Raw genomic sequence first — 19,145 nt, forward strand, 5'->3', positions numbered from 1 at the left:
TTCCATACAAATTTAAGGACTATTTGTTCCAGTTCTTTGAAAAATGTCCTCGGTATTTTGATCGGGATAGCATTGAAAGTGTAGATTGCTCTGGGTAGTATGGACATTTTAACTATGTTAATTCTTCCAATCCATGAGCATGGAATATTTTTCCATCTTTTTATGTCTTCCTCAATATCTTTCAAAAGTGATCTATAGTTTCTAGGATATAGGTCCTTTACGTCTCTGGTTAAGTTAATTCCAAGGTAACGCATGGTTTTTGGTGTTATTGTAAATGGGATGGATTCCCTAATTTCTCTTTCTTCAGTCTCGTTATTCGTGTATAGAAATGCAACTGATTTCTGGGCATTGATTTTGTATCCTGCCACCTTACTGAATTGTTCTATAACTTCTAATAGTTTGGGAGTGGATTCCTTTGGGTTTTCCATATAGAGTATCATGTCATCTGCAAAGAGAGACAGTTTGACTTCTTCTTTGCCGATTTGGATACCTTTGATCCCTTTTTGTCTTCTGATTGCTGTTGCAAGGACTTCTAGTACTATGTTGAATAATAGTGGCGAGAGTGGGCATCCTTGTCGTGTTCCTGATCTTAAGGGAAAGGCTTCCAGCTTTTCCCCATTGAGAATAATGCTTGCAGTAGGCTTTTCATAGATGGCTTTTATGAGATTGAGAAATGTACCCTCTATTCCTACACTCTGAAGGGTTTTAATCAGGAAAGGATGCTGTATTTTGTCAAATGCTTTTTCTGCATCAATTGAGAGGATCATATGGTTCTTGAGTCTTTTCTTGTTGATATGATGTATCACATTGATTGATTTGCGAGTGTTGAACCATGCTTGCATCCCAGGTATGAATCCCACTTGGTCATGATGGATAATCCTTTTAATGTACTGTTGGATTCTATTAGCAAGGATCTTGTTGAGGATTTTGGCATCCATATTCATTAGAGAAATCGGTCTGTAATTCTCCTTTTTGAGGGGGTCTTTGCCTGGTTTGGGGATCAAGGTAATATTAGCCTCATAGAATGAGTTTGGTAGCTTTCCTTCTGTTTCTATTTTTTGAAATAGCTTTAGGAGAATAGGTATTATTTCTTCTTTGAATGTTTGGTAGAATTCCCCAGGAAAACCGTCTGGGCCTGGAGTTTTATTATTTGGAAGGTTGTTTATCACTGACTCAATTTCTTCATAGTTAATTGGCCTATTTAAGAAATCTATTTCTTCCTGTTTCAGTCTTGGTAGTTTATAGGTTTCCAGGAAGGCCTCCATCTCTTCCAGATTGTTTAGTTTTTTGGCATATAGCTGTTGATAAAAGTTTCTAATAATCCTTGCAATTTCAATGGTGCTGGTCGTGACCTCTCCCTTTTCAGTCATAATTTTAATAATCTCAGTCCTTTCTCTTTGTTTTTGGACAAGTTTTGCCAGTGGTCTATCAATTTTATGGATTCTCTCAAAGAACCAGCTTCTAGTCCTGTTGATCTGCTCTACTGTGGTTCTGGTCTCTAATTCATTGATTTCTGCTCTAATCTTGGTCAACTCCTTCCTTGTCAGTGGGTTAGGCCTGTCCCTCTGTTGCTGTTCCAGTTTCTTGAGGTGAGAATATAGAAACTGCATTTTAGATTTTTCTATTCTTTTGAGTGAGGCTTGGATGGCTATGTATTTCCCCCTTAGGACTGCCTTTGCAGTATCCCATAGGTTTTGGACCGTTGTGTATTCATTCTCGTTGGTCTCCATAAATTGTTTAATTTGTTTTTTGATTTCCTGGTTTATCGAGTCATTCTTGAGCAGGATGGTTCTTAGCCTCCAAGTGTTTGAGTTTCTTTATGGAAAGATTTCTTAAACAGGAAGCAAAAAGTACAAACCATGGAAAAGTAGGAAAAAAGGCACTATATCAAAATTAAGAATTTCTGCTCAGTAAAACTCACTGAAAGAGTGAAAAGGTAAGCCAGAGAGGAGAGAAAGATAGTTTTAATACATGTAACTAAAGGACTTGTATCCAGAATACACAAATAACTCTTACAAATCAGTAAGAAAAAAATCTAACAATCAAATAAGAAAATGAGCAAAAAAACCTTTACCAGTAATGTCCAAATACATGGTCAGTAAACATCATTAGTCATGAGGGAAATCCCCATTAAAACCACCACACATATGCCAGAATTTCTCAACTTAAAAAGACTGCTGATACCTTGTATAAAGAATACAGAACAATGAGACCTCTCATACCCAGCTGGTTAATCTGTAAACTGGTACAACCATTTGACATATACTAAATTTAAATACCTGTATATCCTAAAACCCAGAAATTCCATTTCTACCTGTATATACAACAGAAATGCATGCACATGTGCACCCGGAATCTGGAAACACCAATGAGCTCAATGTCCATTAATAGCAGAGGGAATATGTTGTGATTGATTCATAATTGGATTAATATATAGCAACAAAAATTAATGAACTACAGTTTCATAAAACTTACATAATGTTGAACAAAAAAAGCCAGACACAGAAGAATATATATTCTACACTTCATTGTATGAAGTTTTAAAAAAATTAAGTAAAACCAAACAATGGTGTTTAATGATACACATTTATAAAGACGAAGTACAGATCATAAAATCAGATTACTGATTACCCTTGGTGATGGAGAATAAAGGGTAGCAATCACAAGGGAGCACAAAGAAAACTAATGAAGTACTGCTAAGATTCTGTTTCTGATAGTTACATTGGTTGTTTGTGTCATGAAAATTCACTGAGCTGTACATTTTTGGTTTTCATACTCTATATGTGTTAATTTTCACAATTAAAAATTTTGAAAAGCATATTTAAATGAAATTTTTCAAAACATATGTTCTTATAATTTTTAACACTAAAGTCTAATATTATCAATCAATTATACATGTGTTGTTATCTCAATTAGTATCAATAAATAAGTAAACATTACACCAGAGGAAGGTACATAAGCTATATAAACATTCTAATAATCTATACTCTAACATATTAATTTTATAGATGCTATTATCACTCTAGATTAAATGTTGAGTGTTTCTTCAGAATAATTGGTATATCAAGAAAAAAATGTCAACCAGAAACAGCTTATTCATTTTAGCAGTTGTGATACTATTGTAATAACTTGAAACAAATATATTTCAAGTGAACAGGTAGATTTGGTCCTCTCTTAGTTTTATAATCCATTCAAAGATTCAATATACTTTCTACTCCCTCACTCTAATTTCCTGTCTCCCACTTATTAAGACCCACCTAGAAAATCTACAAAATCTCTCCATCTCAATATCTTTAAATTAATTATATCTGCAAAGTTTCTATTTTCCCCAACAGTTTTTTTATACTGATGGATAATTAATGTACAATGTTAAATTAGTTTCAGATGTACAATAATATGATTCCACAATTCTATACATTACTCAGTGTTCATCAAGATAAGTGTACTCTTAATCCCCTTTACCTGTTTCACCCAATCTCCCCACCCACCTCCCATCTGGTAACCATCAGTTTGTTCTCTATATTTAAGAATCTGTTTTTTGTGCCCTTTTTTTGTACATTTTTCTTTCTTAAATTCTACATATGAATGAAATCATACAGTATTTGTCTTTCTCTGACTTATTTCACTTAGCGTTATACCTTCTAGGTTCATCCACATTGTTGCAAATGGCAAGATCTCATTCTTTTTCACAGCTTAATAATTCCATTGTATATATACCACTTTTTCTGTAACCATTCACCCATTGATGGACACTTGGGTTGCTTCCACATCTCACCTACTGTAAATAATGGCACAATATACATAGGGGTGCATATAGCTTTTCAAATTAATGTTTCCATTTTCTTTAGGTAAATATCATAATGGAATTACTGGATCATATGGTATTTCTATCTTTTAGGTAAATATCATAATGGAATTACTGGATCATATGGTATTTCTATCTTTTAATTTTTTAAGGAATCACCATACTGTTTTCCAAAATGGCTGCACCAATTTGCTTTCCCACCAGTAGTGCACTAGAGTTCCTTTTTCCCCACATCCTCACCAATACTTGTTATTTCTTGTGTATTTGATTTTATCCATTCTGCCAGGTCTAAGGTGATATCTCATTGTGGTTTTGATTGCATTTCTAGATGACTACTGATGTTGAACATGTTTTCATGTGTCTGTTGGCTATCTGTATGTCTTCTTCAGAAAAATATTCAGGTCCTGCGACCATTTTTAATCAGATTATTTGTGGGTTTTGGTGTTGAGTTGTATAAGCTCTACCTATCATTTGGATATTAACCTTGTATTGGACATATCATTTGCAAATATCTTCTCCCATTCCGTTGCCTTTTTGTTTTGTTGATGATTTCCCTCACTGTGCAAAACTCTATTTTGGTGTAGTCCCAATAGTTTAATTTTGCTTTGTTTCCCTTGTCTGAGGAGACATATCTAGAAAAATGTTTCTCTGGCCAATGTGTCAGAGAAATTACTGCTTGTGCTCTCTTCTAGGAGGTTTATGGTTTCAGGTCTCGCATTTAGGTTTTTAATCCATTGAGTTTATTTTTCTGTATGATGTGAGAAAGTGGTCTAGTTTCACTCTTTTGCATGTAGCTGTTCAGTTTTCACATCACCTTTCGTTGAAGAGACCATCTTTTCCCCATTGTATGTTCTTGCCTCCTTTGTCATAGATTAATTGACCTTAAAAGCATGGGTTTGTTTCTGAGAGCTCTATTCTGTTCCACTGATCTATGTGTCTATTTTTATGCCAGTACCATTCTTTTCTTTATTTTTTTCTTAAGTAAACCCTATACCCAATGTGGGGCTTGAACTCATGACCCTGAGATCAAGAGTCACATGCTCTACTGTCTGAGCCAGCCAGGCGCCCCCTCCTCTGATGACTACAGCTTTGTAGTATATCTTAAAATCTGGGATTGTGACACCAACTAGCTTTCTTCTTCTTTTTCAAGGTTGCTTTGGCTATTCACCATCTTTGTGTTTCCATATAAACTTTAATACTATTTGTTCTAGTTCTCTGAAAAATGCTGTTGGTATTTTGATAGGGATTGCATTATATCTGTAGATTGCTTTGGGTAGTATGGGCACTTTAACAATATTGGTTCTTCCAATCCCTGAGCATGGAATATCTTCCTATTTGTTTATGTCACCTTCAATTTCTTTCATCAACATTTTATAGTTTTTAGAGGACAGGTCTTTCACCTCCTTGGTTGTTTAATAATAGGTATTTTATTATTTTTGGTGCAATTGTAATGGGATTGTTTTCTTAATTTCTCTTTTTGCTATTTCATTATTAGTGTACGGAAATGCAATAGATTTCTGTTATTAATATTATTGTAACCTGTGACTCTACTGAATTCATTTATCAATAGTAGTTGTTTTAGTGGAGTCTTAAGGTTTTCTATATATGGTATCATGTCATTTGCAAATAGTGAATGTTTTACCTCTTCCTTACCAATTTGGATGCCCTTTATTTCTTTTTGTTGTCTGATTGCTGTAAAACCCAATATTCATCTTAAGACAGTTCTTTTCATATCCCTTCTCCAACTGATGGTGGAAAAATTGTTTCTATTTATGTGTGTTTTCTATTTAGATAAAAATGCTATCTGTTATAAAGTTTTTGTGTGTCACATGACCTGAGATTTCTTTTAGGGAGCAAGCAATGAAACACAAGGGCACATAAATGTTATTCTATCTAACACTTTCACAAAGCCAATCTTTATCTGATTGATGAATGAAAACTCGTAGTAACAGAACACCATATTTTAACAACTTACTACTTTAGAAAGATAAGTATATAATAGGTAACTCTGTAACCATGCTACATTAAGAATTCCTACAAATCAGTAAGTAGCATACACACTTTTAAAAATGGTTAATAGATAGAAAAAACTAATTCATATAAGAAATATTCACAGAAGAACTAAGAATGGCCAATAGACATATGAAAACATGCTAAACATTAATAATAATTAAAGAATGTTAATTAAAATATGAAAATATTTCCCTATAAATTACTGAAAATGAAAATGATCAAGAATATTCAACACTCATAAGGACATGGAAAAATAAAAGTACTTCTACATTGATGGTAGGAGTATAAATATTTGGTGCAATCTTTCTGAAACTCAATCTGATGGTATCTATAAAATTTTAAACACATACACCCACCCTAATCCCTAGCAATCCCATTTTTAAAATCTATCCTAGCAAAATATTAGTGTAAGTGTATAATGATATATTTATAAGGGTATTCATTATAGCATAGCATGGGAGAGTGAATAAGTAAATTTTAGTATGTACATACAATGGAATATGAAGCTCTCATTTTAAAATACAGAACATCTTTGTTTATTAGTTTGGAAAGATGTCTAAGATATATTATTAAGCAATGAAAATAAGTTGCAGAAAAATATATCTAGCGCTTCATTTTTTTCTGAAAAAGAAACTCTGCACATAGGTATATATGTAAGCATAGAAAAACGTCTGCAAGTAAACACAACAAACCAACGATGATAACCTCTGGAGGGGAAGAGAGTTTGGTTTGAAGAGGAGGAAAAGGGAAGATTTATCTTTCATTTAATACTCTGCATTGTTTGAATTCATTTCCATAAGTATGTTTTTATTTTAAAAATAAAGTATTTAAATATAACATTTATTGGGTCTTGCATTATACCCATTTTGGGGTTATTTTATCATTATAATCCTTTATGAAGAGTCACCTGACAGTCAGAATGAGACTATTCTCTTAGAAACTCTAAAGGAAAACAAATGAACACAAAAGCACCTAGACACAGCAGATTCTCTGCATGAGTCAGCATCCTTCATTTCACTAAGGGATAAATTAAATCTAAAGTAAATGTTTGAGATTAGTAACCTACACAAAGCACTTTCAACAACAAAGACAGTGAAGACAAACAAAGAGACAAACCCACCTGGACTATATCCAAAACCATGCCGGCTGAAACTGTTCCAAAACCAGCTAGCAAAAATGGCACCAGTATTTGCAGCGCCATGACACCACTGGATTCCTTTGGTGATTTCTGGTTTGCTTCCACAATGATGTCTTCATCCCCATCACTAGACGCATCTTCATTCTGTAACATGGCGGCAGCTTCCGCAGTGCCCCTTCCATCACAGTAATTGTAGTTGGCATAGTCATCATACTTGGGGCTACAGTTTGCTGGTGCGTGCCCATTATTGCCATGAAAAGACTGCTCTGAGAAATTGTGAAATTCCACGTGCTGCTCAGATCGATTGCTGAAAGTCTGTGCTGCTGTTGATAATCCATCTTGCCAAATGCCATTTGCTTTCTTGTGCCTATCTTCCTGGTTTTTCTGATAAATTACTGGAACCATACTCAATAATAAGTTTAAAAACTTATCAGATTGAATTGTATTTAAGCTTAAAGTCCAGTCCACTAAACCTCCTCCACTACTTGGACCACTACTTGTGTTATTAGTAATAGATCTTCCTTTGCTATTAGTCATATTGTCATCGCAAAAGACCCTGTACTCCTTAGATCTCAAGCTTCATGAACCATTGCAGGTAAATCAAAACCACACAAATACTGGTTTAAATTAAGATGCTGAGTTCATTTTGTAGGAAATAATGTTTCTACTAATAAAAGGTGTTTCGAAGTTCCACAGAGGGATTGGATCTGAAAAAAAGAAAAGAAAAGAATTTTTAAAAGTCAGATTAACAATCTTGATACTTGAGATTCTCATATAAAACACACATGTTCTTAAACCAACCCAAAGATAATGACACTATACTTTGTGGGCTTAAACACATAACTGTTTTGAACCATACAGCTACTCTGTAAACAGAAACACAGTACAGAGCTATTGTGCTCAATCTTTGTTAAAAGCGTTTCTTACCTTGCACACTTTACCTAATTGATACTTACGTAAAGCCATCAAGTCCCTGAAGTTCTACAGTGGACAAATTAAAGGGATGGCTTCTGGGGCACCTGGGTGGCTCAGTTGGTTAAGGGACTGACTTCTTGGTTTAGGCTCAGGTCATGATTTCCTGGGTTGGGAGAGCAAGCCCTGGTGCGTGCTCCGCGCTCAGGAGGGAGTCAGCTTGAAGGTTCTCGCCTTCTGCCCTTCCCCCCACTCTCGCACTCAGAGGTGTGGCCACGCTCTCCAAATAAATAAATATTTAAAGTGATGGCTTTATTTACTATAGAAAGGTCTCAGAATCAAATTGTTACAACTCTTCACATATGTCAGTACATAATAAGAGGTAAAGTACATGGCATTATACTTTAAATATTAAATGGTTACTTTATTTACAACTTAATGTAATCTATATTTTATCAAAATGTTACTTTTATTAAAATATGAGGAGACAATGATAATGGTTGCCATAAAAATACTTCGTAAATATTCTGAATACTGTTCAGGGCATCTATTCTACATATAAAAATAGGTTGGAGTCATATTTGTACGAGTCATTATGATTGATTTAGGAATACAATCTCTGTTATCTACCAAATAACCAACAGGAAAAGGGATTACAGATACTCACTAAATGCTCTACTTTGCAAGCCAACCAAAAGAGAAGCTTATAATGCACTTAGTATTTAATGCTCTTCTCAAAGTCTGCTCTGACCCCCAATCCCAGGGTAGGCCTTGAGTGGCTGGCCAGTGACCAAATCCTCTCTGAAGACTCTGAACTAAGAGACACAGACACATACTGTAGCTAGTTCGCCAGTGATGGTCACTGAAGCTGCAAGATCATACACCACCAGCCCAGGTAGACAGCCCGACTATTTGGACAGCTGCTGCCATAGCTACAGAGGCTTTCAAAGCGATCTACTCCAATGGGTCTAAAGGCCTCAGGTCAGGAACACCCAGGCCTGCCTTGTACTTCCAAGAGCGTCCGAGATCAAGAAACTGGCACTTATTTGATAACGGATAGATGACCCCACTGCCCAACTGCACTGCCCACCCACCCAGCAAGACTAAGAATGATTGCTGTCGGTACTGCTGCTTTTGATGAAAATTATTATATCCTTCGACATTTGTTGCTGATGCCGTAGCATGTCCATCTCCACTCCTTGGATAGATCAGTAGCGAGGAATGGCAGACAGAGGTATGCAGCAGGTGCTAGGGCCTGTCTCATCTACTTCTTCATTCACTCACTCTCCTTCCTTCCTTCTTGTGATTGTGGAGGAGTCTTGGAGTCTTGGAACTCCTACTGAGAAACATTTTAAAATACATTCTAGGACCTCAGACCCACTGATGGAATATCTGTGTTTGAGGCCTGTACATCTTTCCTTTTAAACTCCCCAGGGGATTACGGTGCAGCCTTCTTGTGGACTTGCCCTGAGAATCCAATGAGTAGATTAAGTATTGGTTGCATTTCACTGCCTCAAGGAGATCTTCAATTAAATAAAATATAGAACAAACCTCAAAGGGCTCAGGTGAGCAAACAAAGAGATAATTTGTGATAACGGGTATAAAGGAAACAGCTGATTTAATGAAGAGTGAATAAGTTACAGGGCTACTTTAGAGTAGAAGGCCTCTGGAAGAGTTTCCTCACTTCTCTTTGAAGGGACATCATCCTGAAGCTCCCACTTTATCTTCCACCTCAAAAAGTTCCCTCTACCACCACTACCACCACCAACACTACCACTTGAAGGGAAGCCCATCTATGTTAAAAGAGGAGCCACAGAAAGAAAGACTCAAAGCCAGGAGATGAGAGGGTCTCATAATAATTAGAACCTCTATTTCATTTATGTAAAGCTCATTTCAGCCTTCTTGTTCCCAATTATATGGGCCAATAGCTCTTCATTGTGTAAGCTAGTCTGAGTGGTGTTTCTGTCCTAACAGCTTTTTTTTTTTTTTAAATAATGCAATTTGGAATTCATAGGGATTACTTTGTTATAAGTAAATGCCATATCACCATTTTGCACTGAAAAATGTGTTTATTTTTATTTTATCCTTCATTTTATCCAGTTAGTGAGTGATCATCAGTTAGCCTAATGCTTACTTACTGACAAGTTCCATTAGCTCCCTTAAAGACTCCTTAAACTTTCTTCTTTTAAAGAAACCACCTATGGGGCGGCGCCTGGGTGGCACAGCGGTTAAGCGTCTGCCTTCGGTTCAGGGTGTGATCCCGGCGTTATGGGATCGAGCCCCACATCAGCCTCCTCTGCTATGAGCCTGCTTCTTCCTCTCCCACTCCCCCTGCTTGTGTTCCCTCTCTCACTGGCTGTCTCTATCTCTGTCAAATAAATAAATAAAATCTTTAAAAAAAAAAAAGAAAGAAAGAAACAACCTAGGAACTCACTGAGTAATGGATTACAATCAAAATACTTCGTAATGGATTTAAAATGAGAATGTACATATATGCCACCAAATAAAAATTGGTTGTTCTACATTATTTACCCATGTATGAGTAAAAACAAGTAATAATTAAAAAAAAAAAACACGGAACCCTAGCTTTAAGGTACTTAAGTTAAAGAATGCCAGTGGAGATATTTATGAGTCACTTCTCAGCTACTTACTAGGTTATATTAACCTATTACCAACCTAGCTGAAAAGAAACAGTGTCTTTAGAGCTTTAACAGAGTGGCCTTGGTTTAAAATCTGAATTGTGTGTATCAGTTACAAAGAAATAAATCTCTAAAATCAAAGAATCTGCTACTCTACTCGCTAATGGCCAATATTTGCACAAAACAGAAGTTGCAAATTAAAAAAAAAATCTGTAGCAGTAGAGTACAAGGAGAATGGTTAAAACAGTCTTGGGACTTTTTGTTTTGCAAAATTCCTAAATGAAAAAAAAAATTATTTATCTATACTCCTCATCTAGTGTCAGTAAAAATATAAGGCATGATTCGAAAACCCTAGACTGAGTGGCTGTATCAAATACTATTATTTAGCGGTTTTGTTCCACAGACTCTTTAGGTGCTACGCACACCCAACACAGGGGCAACTCTATTGTGGTGCCTTAGACCCTTGTTACTCAAAGTACAGTTTATGGTCCAACAGCACTGGCATCACCTGGGAGCTTGCTAGAAATGCAGGATCTCAGCTCCCATCCCTACCCCAATCTATGAATCAAAACCTGCACTTTTAATAGCATCCCCAAGTAATTTGTGTACACATAAAAGTTGGCATAAAAGTTGGAGGACCGCCTCCCTGTACATTCAAAAAAGAATCCGATTTACATTCACTACACTAAAAGTGAGATGTCAGACTTTCAAATGTGAACAAGGACATGAGCACTGGTAATACATAAAACAATACTAGTGCAACAGTAGTTTACAGCACCTTGTAAAACAGTGAGCATTATCTACTAAAATTAAAGATATATATGCCCCACATTCCAACGAGTCCCTAAGTTCATACCCTGAAGAAATTCTTGCGCTGTACATCAGAAGACACATAAAAGAATGTCCTCAGCAGCATGTTCATACTAGCAAAAAATTGAAATTAACTCAAGAGAAAACCTGAATTGTGGGATATTCACACACCGGAATATATGAAGGGTATGATAAAAACAAATTCCAAGAGAATGGTTATATTTGGCTAAGTGGTATAAAAGCAGACAGAGGGCTTCAAAGGTATTGGTTATATTTTTCAGCTTGATAGTGGATACCTATTTATTATTGTCCTTTATTCATATACACTACATAAGTGTTTCAATATACATGATAGTGTAGATTTTATTTTATTATTTTTTTTCTGCTACCATTTTTTTTTTAAGATTTATTTATTTATTCGAAAGAGATAGAGACAGCCAGCGAGAGAGGGAACACAGGCAGGGGGAGTGGGAGAGGAAGAAGCAGGCTCATAGCGGAAGAGCCTGATGTGGGGCTCGATCCCATAACGCGGGATCACACCCTGAGCCGAAGGCAGACACTTAACCGCTGTGCCACCCAAGCGCCCCAGTGTAGATTTTATTTTATTCCCATTATTGCTGCCCTCCTGTAAGAGAATTATCTCCACCTGTTGCCCTCTTACTTTGAAAGGACTATGAGAGGATTACACTTCCTCATCTCCACTGACCTCAGACTTGGCCACGTGACTTGCATTGGCCAATAAAACGAGAGCAGCGGCAACACCTACAAGCAGAGACAGTTTGGCTTTGTCTCCTTTTCCCTGTCGTGAGACTGGCACACCCTAGGTTACTGCTGCTTCTTCAGACTGGGTCCTGGGACAAAGACACATGCAGAGCCCCAGCTGCTGCAGCCAATCCATGGTAACTCACAGGTAACAGGTAATGTGAGAAAGAAAGAAAGGTTGTGGTTGAAAGCCACCAAGAGTTTGGAATCATTACCACGGCATGATTTAACAAAAGCAACCTAACAGTATATATTTAGAAAAGGACCCTGACCTACAGATTTCTACCTATTTTAGTTAAGGTGAATTTCTGATATACCGAGCACTTAGGGGTTCCGTCTATGGTTAAAGAGTTTTAAAACAGTGGTTTGCAAACATTTAGATCTCATTAACCAAACTTCCCATCAAATTTTTCCAAGTTAAAAACAATCTTTCCCAAGAGGCACCTGGGTAGATCAGTTGGTTAAGTGTCCGACTCTTGGTTTCAGCTCAGGTCATGATCTCAGGGTAATAAGACTGAGCACCCCATAGGGCTCGGTGCTCAGCATGCTGTCTGCTTAAGATTCTCTCTCTCTCTGCCCCTCCCCTGCTCCCACATGCTCCCTCTCTCTCTCTCAAATAAATAAATAAAATCTTTAAAAACAATCATTCCCCCCTCATGCCTACTAGAATTACCATCATCAAAAAGACAAAAGATAACAAATGCTGACTAGACTGTGAAGCAAAGGGAACTTTACTCACTGCTGGTGGGATTGTAAATTGGTACAGCCATCATGGAAAACAATATGGAGGACCCTCAAAAAATTAAAAATAGAACTACCATATGACCTAGCAATTCCACTTCTGGGAACATATCCAAAGGAAACAAAGCCACTAACTTGAAAAGATATCTGCACTCCTGTGTTCAGAGCACCATTATTTACAATAGCCAAAACATGAAAACAACCTAAGTGTCCACTGACAGGTAAGTGGACAAAGAAGTTGTGGTGTATAAATATACATACACACATAATGGACTATTATTCAGCCATAAAAAAAACAAGGAAATCCTGCCATTTTCGACAACATGGATGGACCCTGAGAGCACTATAAAGTGAAGTGAAATAAATCAAAAAGAGAAATGGGAATACCATATAATCTCGTTTATATGTAGAATCTTTTTTAAAAAAGAAAGAAAAGAAAGGAAAAAAAACTCAAACTCATAGAAAAAAGATCAGACTTGTGGTTACCAGAGATGAGGTCAAAGAGTACAAACTTCCTGTTATAAGATACACAAGTACTAGGGATGTAACGTGCAACATGAAGATTACTGTTACCACTGCTGTAGGATATATAAAAGTTGTTAAGAAAGTAAATCTTAACAGTTTTCACCACAACAAGAAAAAGGGTTTTTTCCCCCTCATTTCTTTTTATTCTATCTATATGGCATGATGGGTGGTAACTAAACTTAAGAATTGTGGTAATTATTTCACAATATACGTAAGTCAAACCTTTATGCTATAAACCTGAAACTCACACAGTTTACATCTCAATAAAACTGGGAAAAATTATATATGTGTATATATATATACACATACACATACATATATATACACAAAGTCTAAAAATTATATCTCAATAAAACTGGGAAAAATTTTACATATATATATACACAAAGTCTAAAAATTTTAAATCACTTTTTCTAAAAAATAAGTGCACATTCTAACACCAAGAATGTAGAAGGGGAGGGGCGCCTGGCTGGCTAGGTCAGAAGAGCATGCGACTCGATCTCAGGGTCATGAGTTCGAGCCCACACTGGAGGAAGAGATTACTTAAAATGAATGAATAAATTAAAACTTAAAAAAATAAAATAAAAAGAATGCATAAGGGGCAAAATCTCAGACTAAAAGACAGCCTTTCCATTGAACACATTTACATTTATGAAGAATTCACTCCATGTTCCCTATGATCGTTTTGTCATGGGACAGCCCTGGTCTACAGAGTCATGTCAGGGAATGATTGACTTAAAGGAATATAAACTAATACCAGACACTCCTTATAAATTCAACTTCAGTTACAAAAATGAAAAACATTAATGTTCAAATTGCTTGTTTTTAAAAGTTAGGAAAAAGCAGAGTAATGTAGGAGTGTTGATTTACTAAACCATTATCTCGGAGAAAATCTGCTCCTTGTGCTGGAAGAAGCATTCTGTTTCATTGCAAAGGTTAAATAATACACTTGAAAAATCTGGCACAGCTATGAGTTAGTAGGCCTGTCATGCCTAATTACTAAGAAAGGCATTAAATGAGAGCTTAATTTCCCATAACAAAAATGTTTTGAGTTACCCTGTTACCAGTATTATCACATTTAGTCAGAAAACTCAAAACTCGTCCAGCAGGTGGGTATTTTATACTTGTATAAATATATTTGCATAAATTGTGTGCACTCTGTCTGCTCCTTTCATTTTTTCTTTGAGTATATATCTTTTGTGTTTCTATTTATTATTCAAAAGTAAGCAGTAACCAAACAGGATGTATTATGCGGTCAGTTAAATTAGCTTTCAGAAAGGTTATGACAAACAAAACCAGAACTCAGCTGATATACAAATTACTTCCTTGCTTCATAAAAAAAATTGGTTCATTCTTTTGAATAATACTTAACTGTTTAATCATATAATCATTTCATAAAGAAGGAGTATGTCTATTTAATTTGCTTTTTGCAGCACCCAAACAGCAAGTTGACTTTATGGCTGTTAGTTTTCTTTCATTTTAAGCTCTAAAACTGTATAAACTTAAATCTTCACCAATTTCCCTCAATGATTAACTCCGTCCATTTAAGCAAAACCGATGTTTAAAAGCCTTTAAGTATGAGTTTCATTACCTGAACCTCAGATCCTCCCACAATTCCCACAATTCCCTTTTCCCGAAGAGTTCACCCTCAAATCAGCACGTATCCCAAACAGCTCCTAAACACATCCCCCTGGTTTTCTCATGTTCACCCTAACACCACTCTTTCCCATTCTGCTATGACAAGCCCGTCTTCCTTGGGTGCTCATCGGAACCCGGGAGGACACCCTAGTCTCATTTATGAAGATCAGAGACCTTGACTGCTTGACTATTGAGTCATACTGAGAAACTCTCTTCTCCATTCAAGCTAGCCCTACAGCTGTTACTAAAATCATTTCTCATTTTTAGCCCTTTGATTTCATCATTCTCACCCACTGGGCTCCCTACATTGCTTATTTGGGATTCCTAATGTTTCACCCTGACTCGGTGACTTCTACTAGATTACCTAAACCAGGTAAATGATTCTCTTTTCTCTAAGCTTCCTTTACTCAATCCAATTTCCTTTATTCAGCTTTTCCACTTCTACACTTTCTACCCAATTGTTCCTAACACCTAGGAACTTCTATCTCATTCAAAAGGCAATGATAAAATCTACCCAAATTGATGTAAAACTAAGGGTACAGAGAGGAAAGGACAGTCAAAATTAAATCCCAAAAATACAGTTAGCAATTTTCCTATCACTTACAGTTTAAAAAAGAGAATTTTTTTTTTAAATGAAAGGTATCCATTTGGTTGCCCAATGCCAATTCCCACATGACAGAAATGACATGTTGCATTTCCTGTGATATTTTAATATATCACTTGGCCCTCAAGAGAAATCAATATGGTGATGTAAAAGAAATCTCAAGAATTCCAAATGCACTATCACTGCTTGGCAGAGGTATATACTTCATGGTATTCAGTTAAGAATGTATAACTAGAAAAAGTATGTGAATGTCTTTTGCTCATGTCCTGTAGCTAAACAAGGAATAGGAACTACCCACAATTCTAAGGAATGAAGGTGAGCACACTCGATAATTGTCCCACAGACTCTATAAAGTATAAGTCTCAAACTGGTCCAAATGGCATCAAAGTTATGGTAATTTACATATCTTATAAATTTTTATCATTGTTCAGTTCCTTTAAAAGTCCTTAGAAACTGAGGGGCGCCTGGGTGGCTCAGTCGGTTAAGCATCTGACTCTTGCTTTCAGCTCAGGTCATGATCTCAGGGTCCTGGGATCAAGCCCCATGTCTGGCTCTACACTGGGAGCCAAGTAGGCTTGGGATTCTCTCTCCCTCTCCCTCTCCCTCTGCCTCTGCCCCTTCCCCCTGCACCCATGCACACACACTCTTTCACTCTCTCTCTCTAATGAATAAGTAAATAAATAAAATCTTTTTTTAAAAAGTACTTATAAACTGAAATATAAGACACACTACCTCACAAATACTGTCTTCCCTGGTTAAAAGGCTCACCTCTAAAGTACAATGAAAGTATCTCCCTGCTTTTTTTTTTTTCTTTTTTGGCTAAGATACATACTTAGCTTCTTTTAAAAATCATGACTTCTTTGACTTAAACTGCATTTAAGCATTCACATAAGTTTCATTTAGGTAGGAGGCAGGGATATCAAACTTTCTTGGCAAGTTAGGAAAACCTGGGAGAAGTGAAAGGACAATTAACAGCCATTTTAGTAACACTGGAGTGCTGTAAAATTGGTGGTCCTGATAATTCCCAAACAAGCACAAAAGCTTGAGCAGTCACCGCCATGATTCAGCTACTGAGATCCAAAAACTAGCTGACTGCATAAAACAATCACTCATTTCCAAGGTTGCCCACTGACAGAAAAGAGTAATGTCATAAAATTTATCAATTCTTTCTATATGCCTAAAAGACAACCAAACATTTATAAAGAATATGTTTTAAGCTCAGAGAAATAATCAGGGTATAATAAATCTGTATAATAAATCCTCAACACATCTCAAATAATTTTTCAAAGAAAACCAGACCTGGAGCAACTTTGTTTTCAGAATCACAACCTTCAATTCCACTAACTAACCCACTAATTATTAATTAATTAGTTTTTGGAAGAATGCTCTCTTTAGAAGGATACGTCCAAACAAGCTAATGAATCAACTAAAACACAATTCGCAGTTAAACCATTTCTACTTATTGAGAAAGTGTTGACAGAATAAATATGTGTGTGTCCAAAGAACTAAGTGTACTGTATGAACAAAGTACGATTTATCCTACCAAGTGCCATCAGTTAGATTATATCCAATCCCTAACAAACCAACCAACTAAAAAAATGGGGGAAAAAAATTCAATCATTTAACTAGATATTCTGATTAAATTCACAGCAACACACAAATTCTTTTTGTAACACAGGAAGTCAACTATTACCAGAAATATCAGTTAGTGCTACTGTTTGAAAAAACTTGAGGAATAGTTGGAGAGCAAAGGAGTTCAATCAGAGAACCCTGTTCTGAAGCTGAGAAACTGCTTTTCGAAAATAAAACAACGTATTTTTCTCTTACTCTATCTTAAACATTTCTTACATGTATCTTATTTAAACACTACCACTTAATGACTCACTCCTTTAATTGACAAGCAATTGATGTTCATTAATTTCCTGAGAACTGCTGAGAACATCTCCTTCTCATCAATCATTCACGTATAAAATCATATGAAACTTTATTTATAAATAATAGCTACAGATAGCCTTGCTACTGAAAACTGGTATTTTTACTTTTCTTTAATAAATATTGAGACACCTTTTTTTTTAATTCAGCAGTGAGGAAACTTACAGGTATATTAGAAATTCAAATCTATGATCAATTTATTCATCTTAATGTTATACTCCTAGTTTTATTTTTTCTGGTACTAGCTTTGTCATTTTTTTTTTAAACCAACATTTCTTGTAGGTGTTGTTTTCTATAAACTGACTCAACACTTCTGGGTAAAACATAGTGTACAGAAGAATAAAACATAAATACATTTCCTTACAAGTTTTCTCTGGCACTTGTAAATCTGAAATACCTAAATTTAGAAAGTAAGTTATGAGTTCGCCAGCATTTCAAATGAGTAAAAATTATTATTCAGAATTCATACAAAAGTATACTTTCATACTTTCCCCCATAACACATCCTTATATTCTTAGAGAGAATTCAACTCTAAAAATGCAAACCCACTTCTGGACCAACATAAAATATACACTTAGCTCTCTGTATAATTAAACTGCAAACTGAAAATGAAAGCTTCCAGAATTTTAAGGTGCAGAAAGGTTGCCTAAGTGCCAAAATTTAAAAGAAAAAGAAAATCCTATTTTTAAGAACAGAGAAAGGAAGAAAGGAAGCTAACGTGTCCAAGCTTAAAAGAAAAATAAAACTTTGTTTTTAAGAAAAGTGAAAGGAAAACATGATTTGCCCCGTGTAAAGTTAGCATTTTTCTTCTACATTTTAAGACCCGGAGTGTCCCATAATTTTCACGGTATCTCACGTCAACTACTTCCCCAAAGCACCTCTAACCATCCACCGCCCCGCCCTCTCCCCTCCCTCAGAGGTGAAGCAGCACCCAGGTGCACAGACCACGCTAAATTCCACTGCTTTCCAGTGATGAAACAGGAAAGTTTCCTCCCTGAGGTGATCCTCAGGTGGGAGCCTGACATCACCTTCCCTAGCTGGGACACCCTCACAATGGTACCACGCAGGAAAGCGAAGCTGATCTACCTTCCCAAACTGCACGTTCCCTTCAGCGGGCTCCCTGGTACACAGTGCTGTGAAGTCAGGACAAGTGCTCGGGCTCAGTACAAGAGACTCTATGTAGATTAGGAAAAGGACAAGTACACAGTGTTATGTTGCTCAACTACCTTGGCAGCAAAGTGAAACAATGGCCTAACTCAGTATCTTCACTCCCTGTAATCAAGTCTCTCCTCTACCCTTTGGTCAGGGCTGTGCACCTTTTCATTCAAATATCAGTTAAAAAAAAAAAAAAAAAGGGAGGGGGGAGGCTCTAAATCCAACTTGAAGTTCAAGCTAACTACCCTCAAAGCCACCTAAAAACCAACTTAGGTGTCAGGATGGTCTTTGCTCAAAAAATGTCCTGACTACCCTTCCTTCTTTCCCAGCTCATCTGAAGCTACACTTCTGATGTCCACTAGCAAAGAGATTTTTTTAAATTATTTTGCTTTTTCTCATAGAAGCAACAGATCTTCAGTGCAAAAAAGAAAAAAGAAAAAAAAAAAGGATACATAAAAATTGTTTATTCTG

The 19,145-nt window shown here is 36.2% G+C and overlaps 1 protein-coding gene across 2 annotated transcripts in view; it reads right to left on the bottom strand.

Moving 5' to 3' along the window:
* The window catches only part of SLC41A2 (solute carrier family 41 member 2), a 102,186-nt gene extending 83,542 nt beyond the window's left edge, over window positions 1-18,644 (bottom strand). The window contains exons 1-2 of one of the 2 annotated variants that reach the window (XM_034643826.1): window positions 18,606-18,644; window positions 6,939-7,663 (exon numbers count right to left, since the gene is read on the bottom strand). In XM_034643826.1, the coding sequence (XP_034499717.1) occupies window positions 6,939-7,493 (555 nt within the window). In that variant the 5' untranslated portion in view covers window positions 7,494-7,663; window positions 18,606-18,644. The remainder of the gene's footprint in view (window positions 1-6,938; window positions 7,664-18,605) is intronic. The other variant, XM_011220058.3, reaches the window with a different exon arrangement.
* Between the last annotated feature and the right edge of the window lie 501 nt (window positions 18,645-19,145).

Source organism: Ailuropoda melanoleuca, chromosome 15 (genome assembly GCF_002007445.2).
Source record: "Ailuropoda melanoleuca isolate Jingjing chromosome 15, ASM200744v2, whole genome shotgun sequence".
Taxonomy (NCBI): domain Eukaryota; kingdom Metazoa; phylum Chordata; class Mammalia; order Carnivora; family Ursidae; genus Ailuropoda; species Ailuropoda melanoleuca.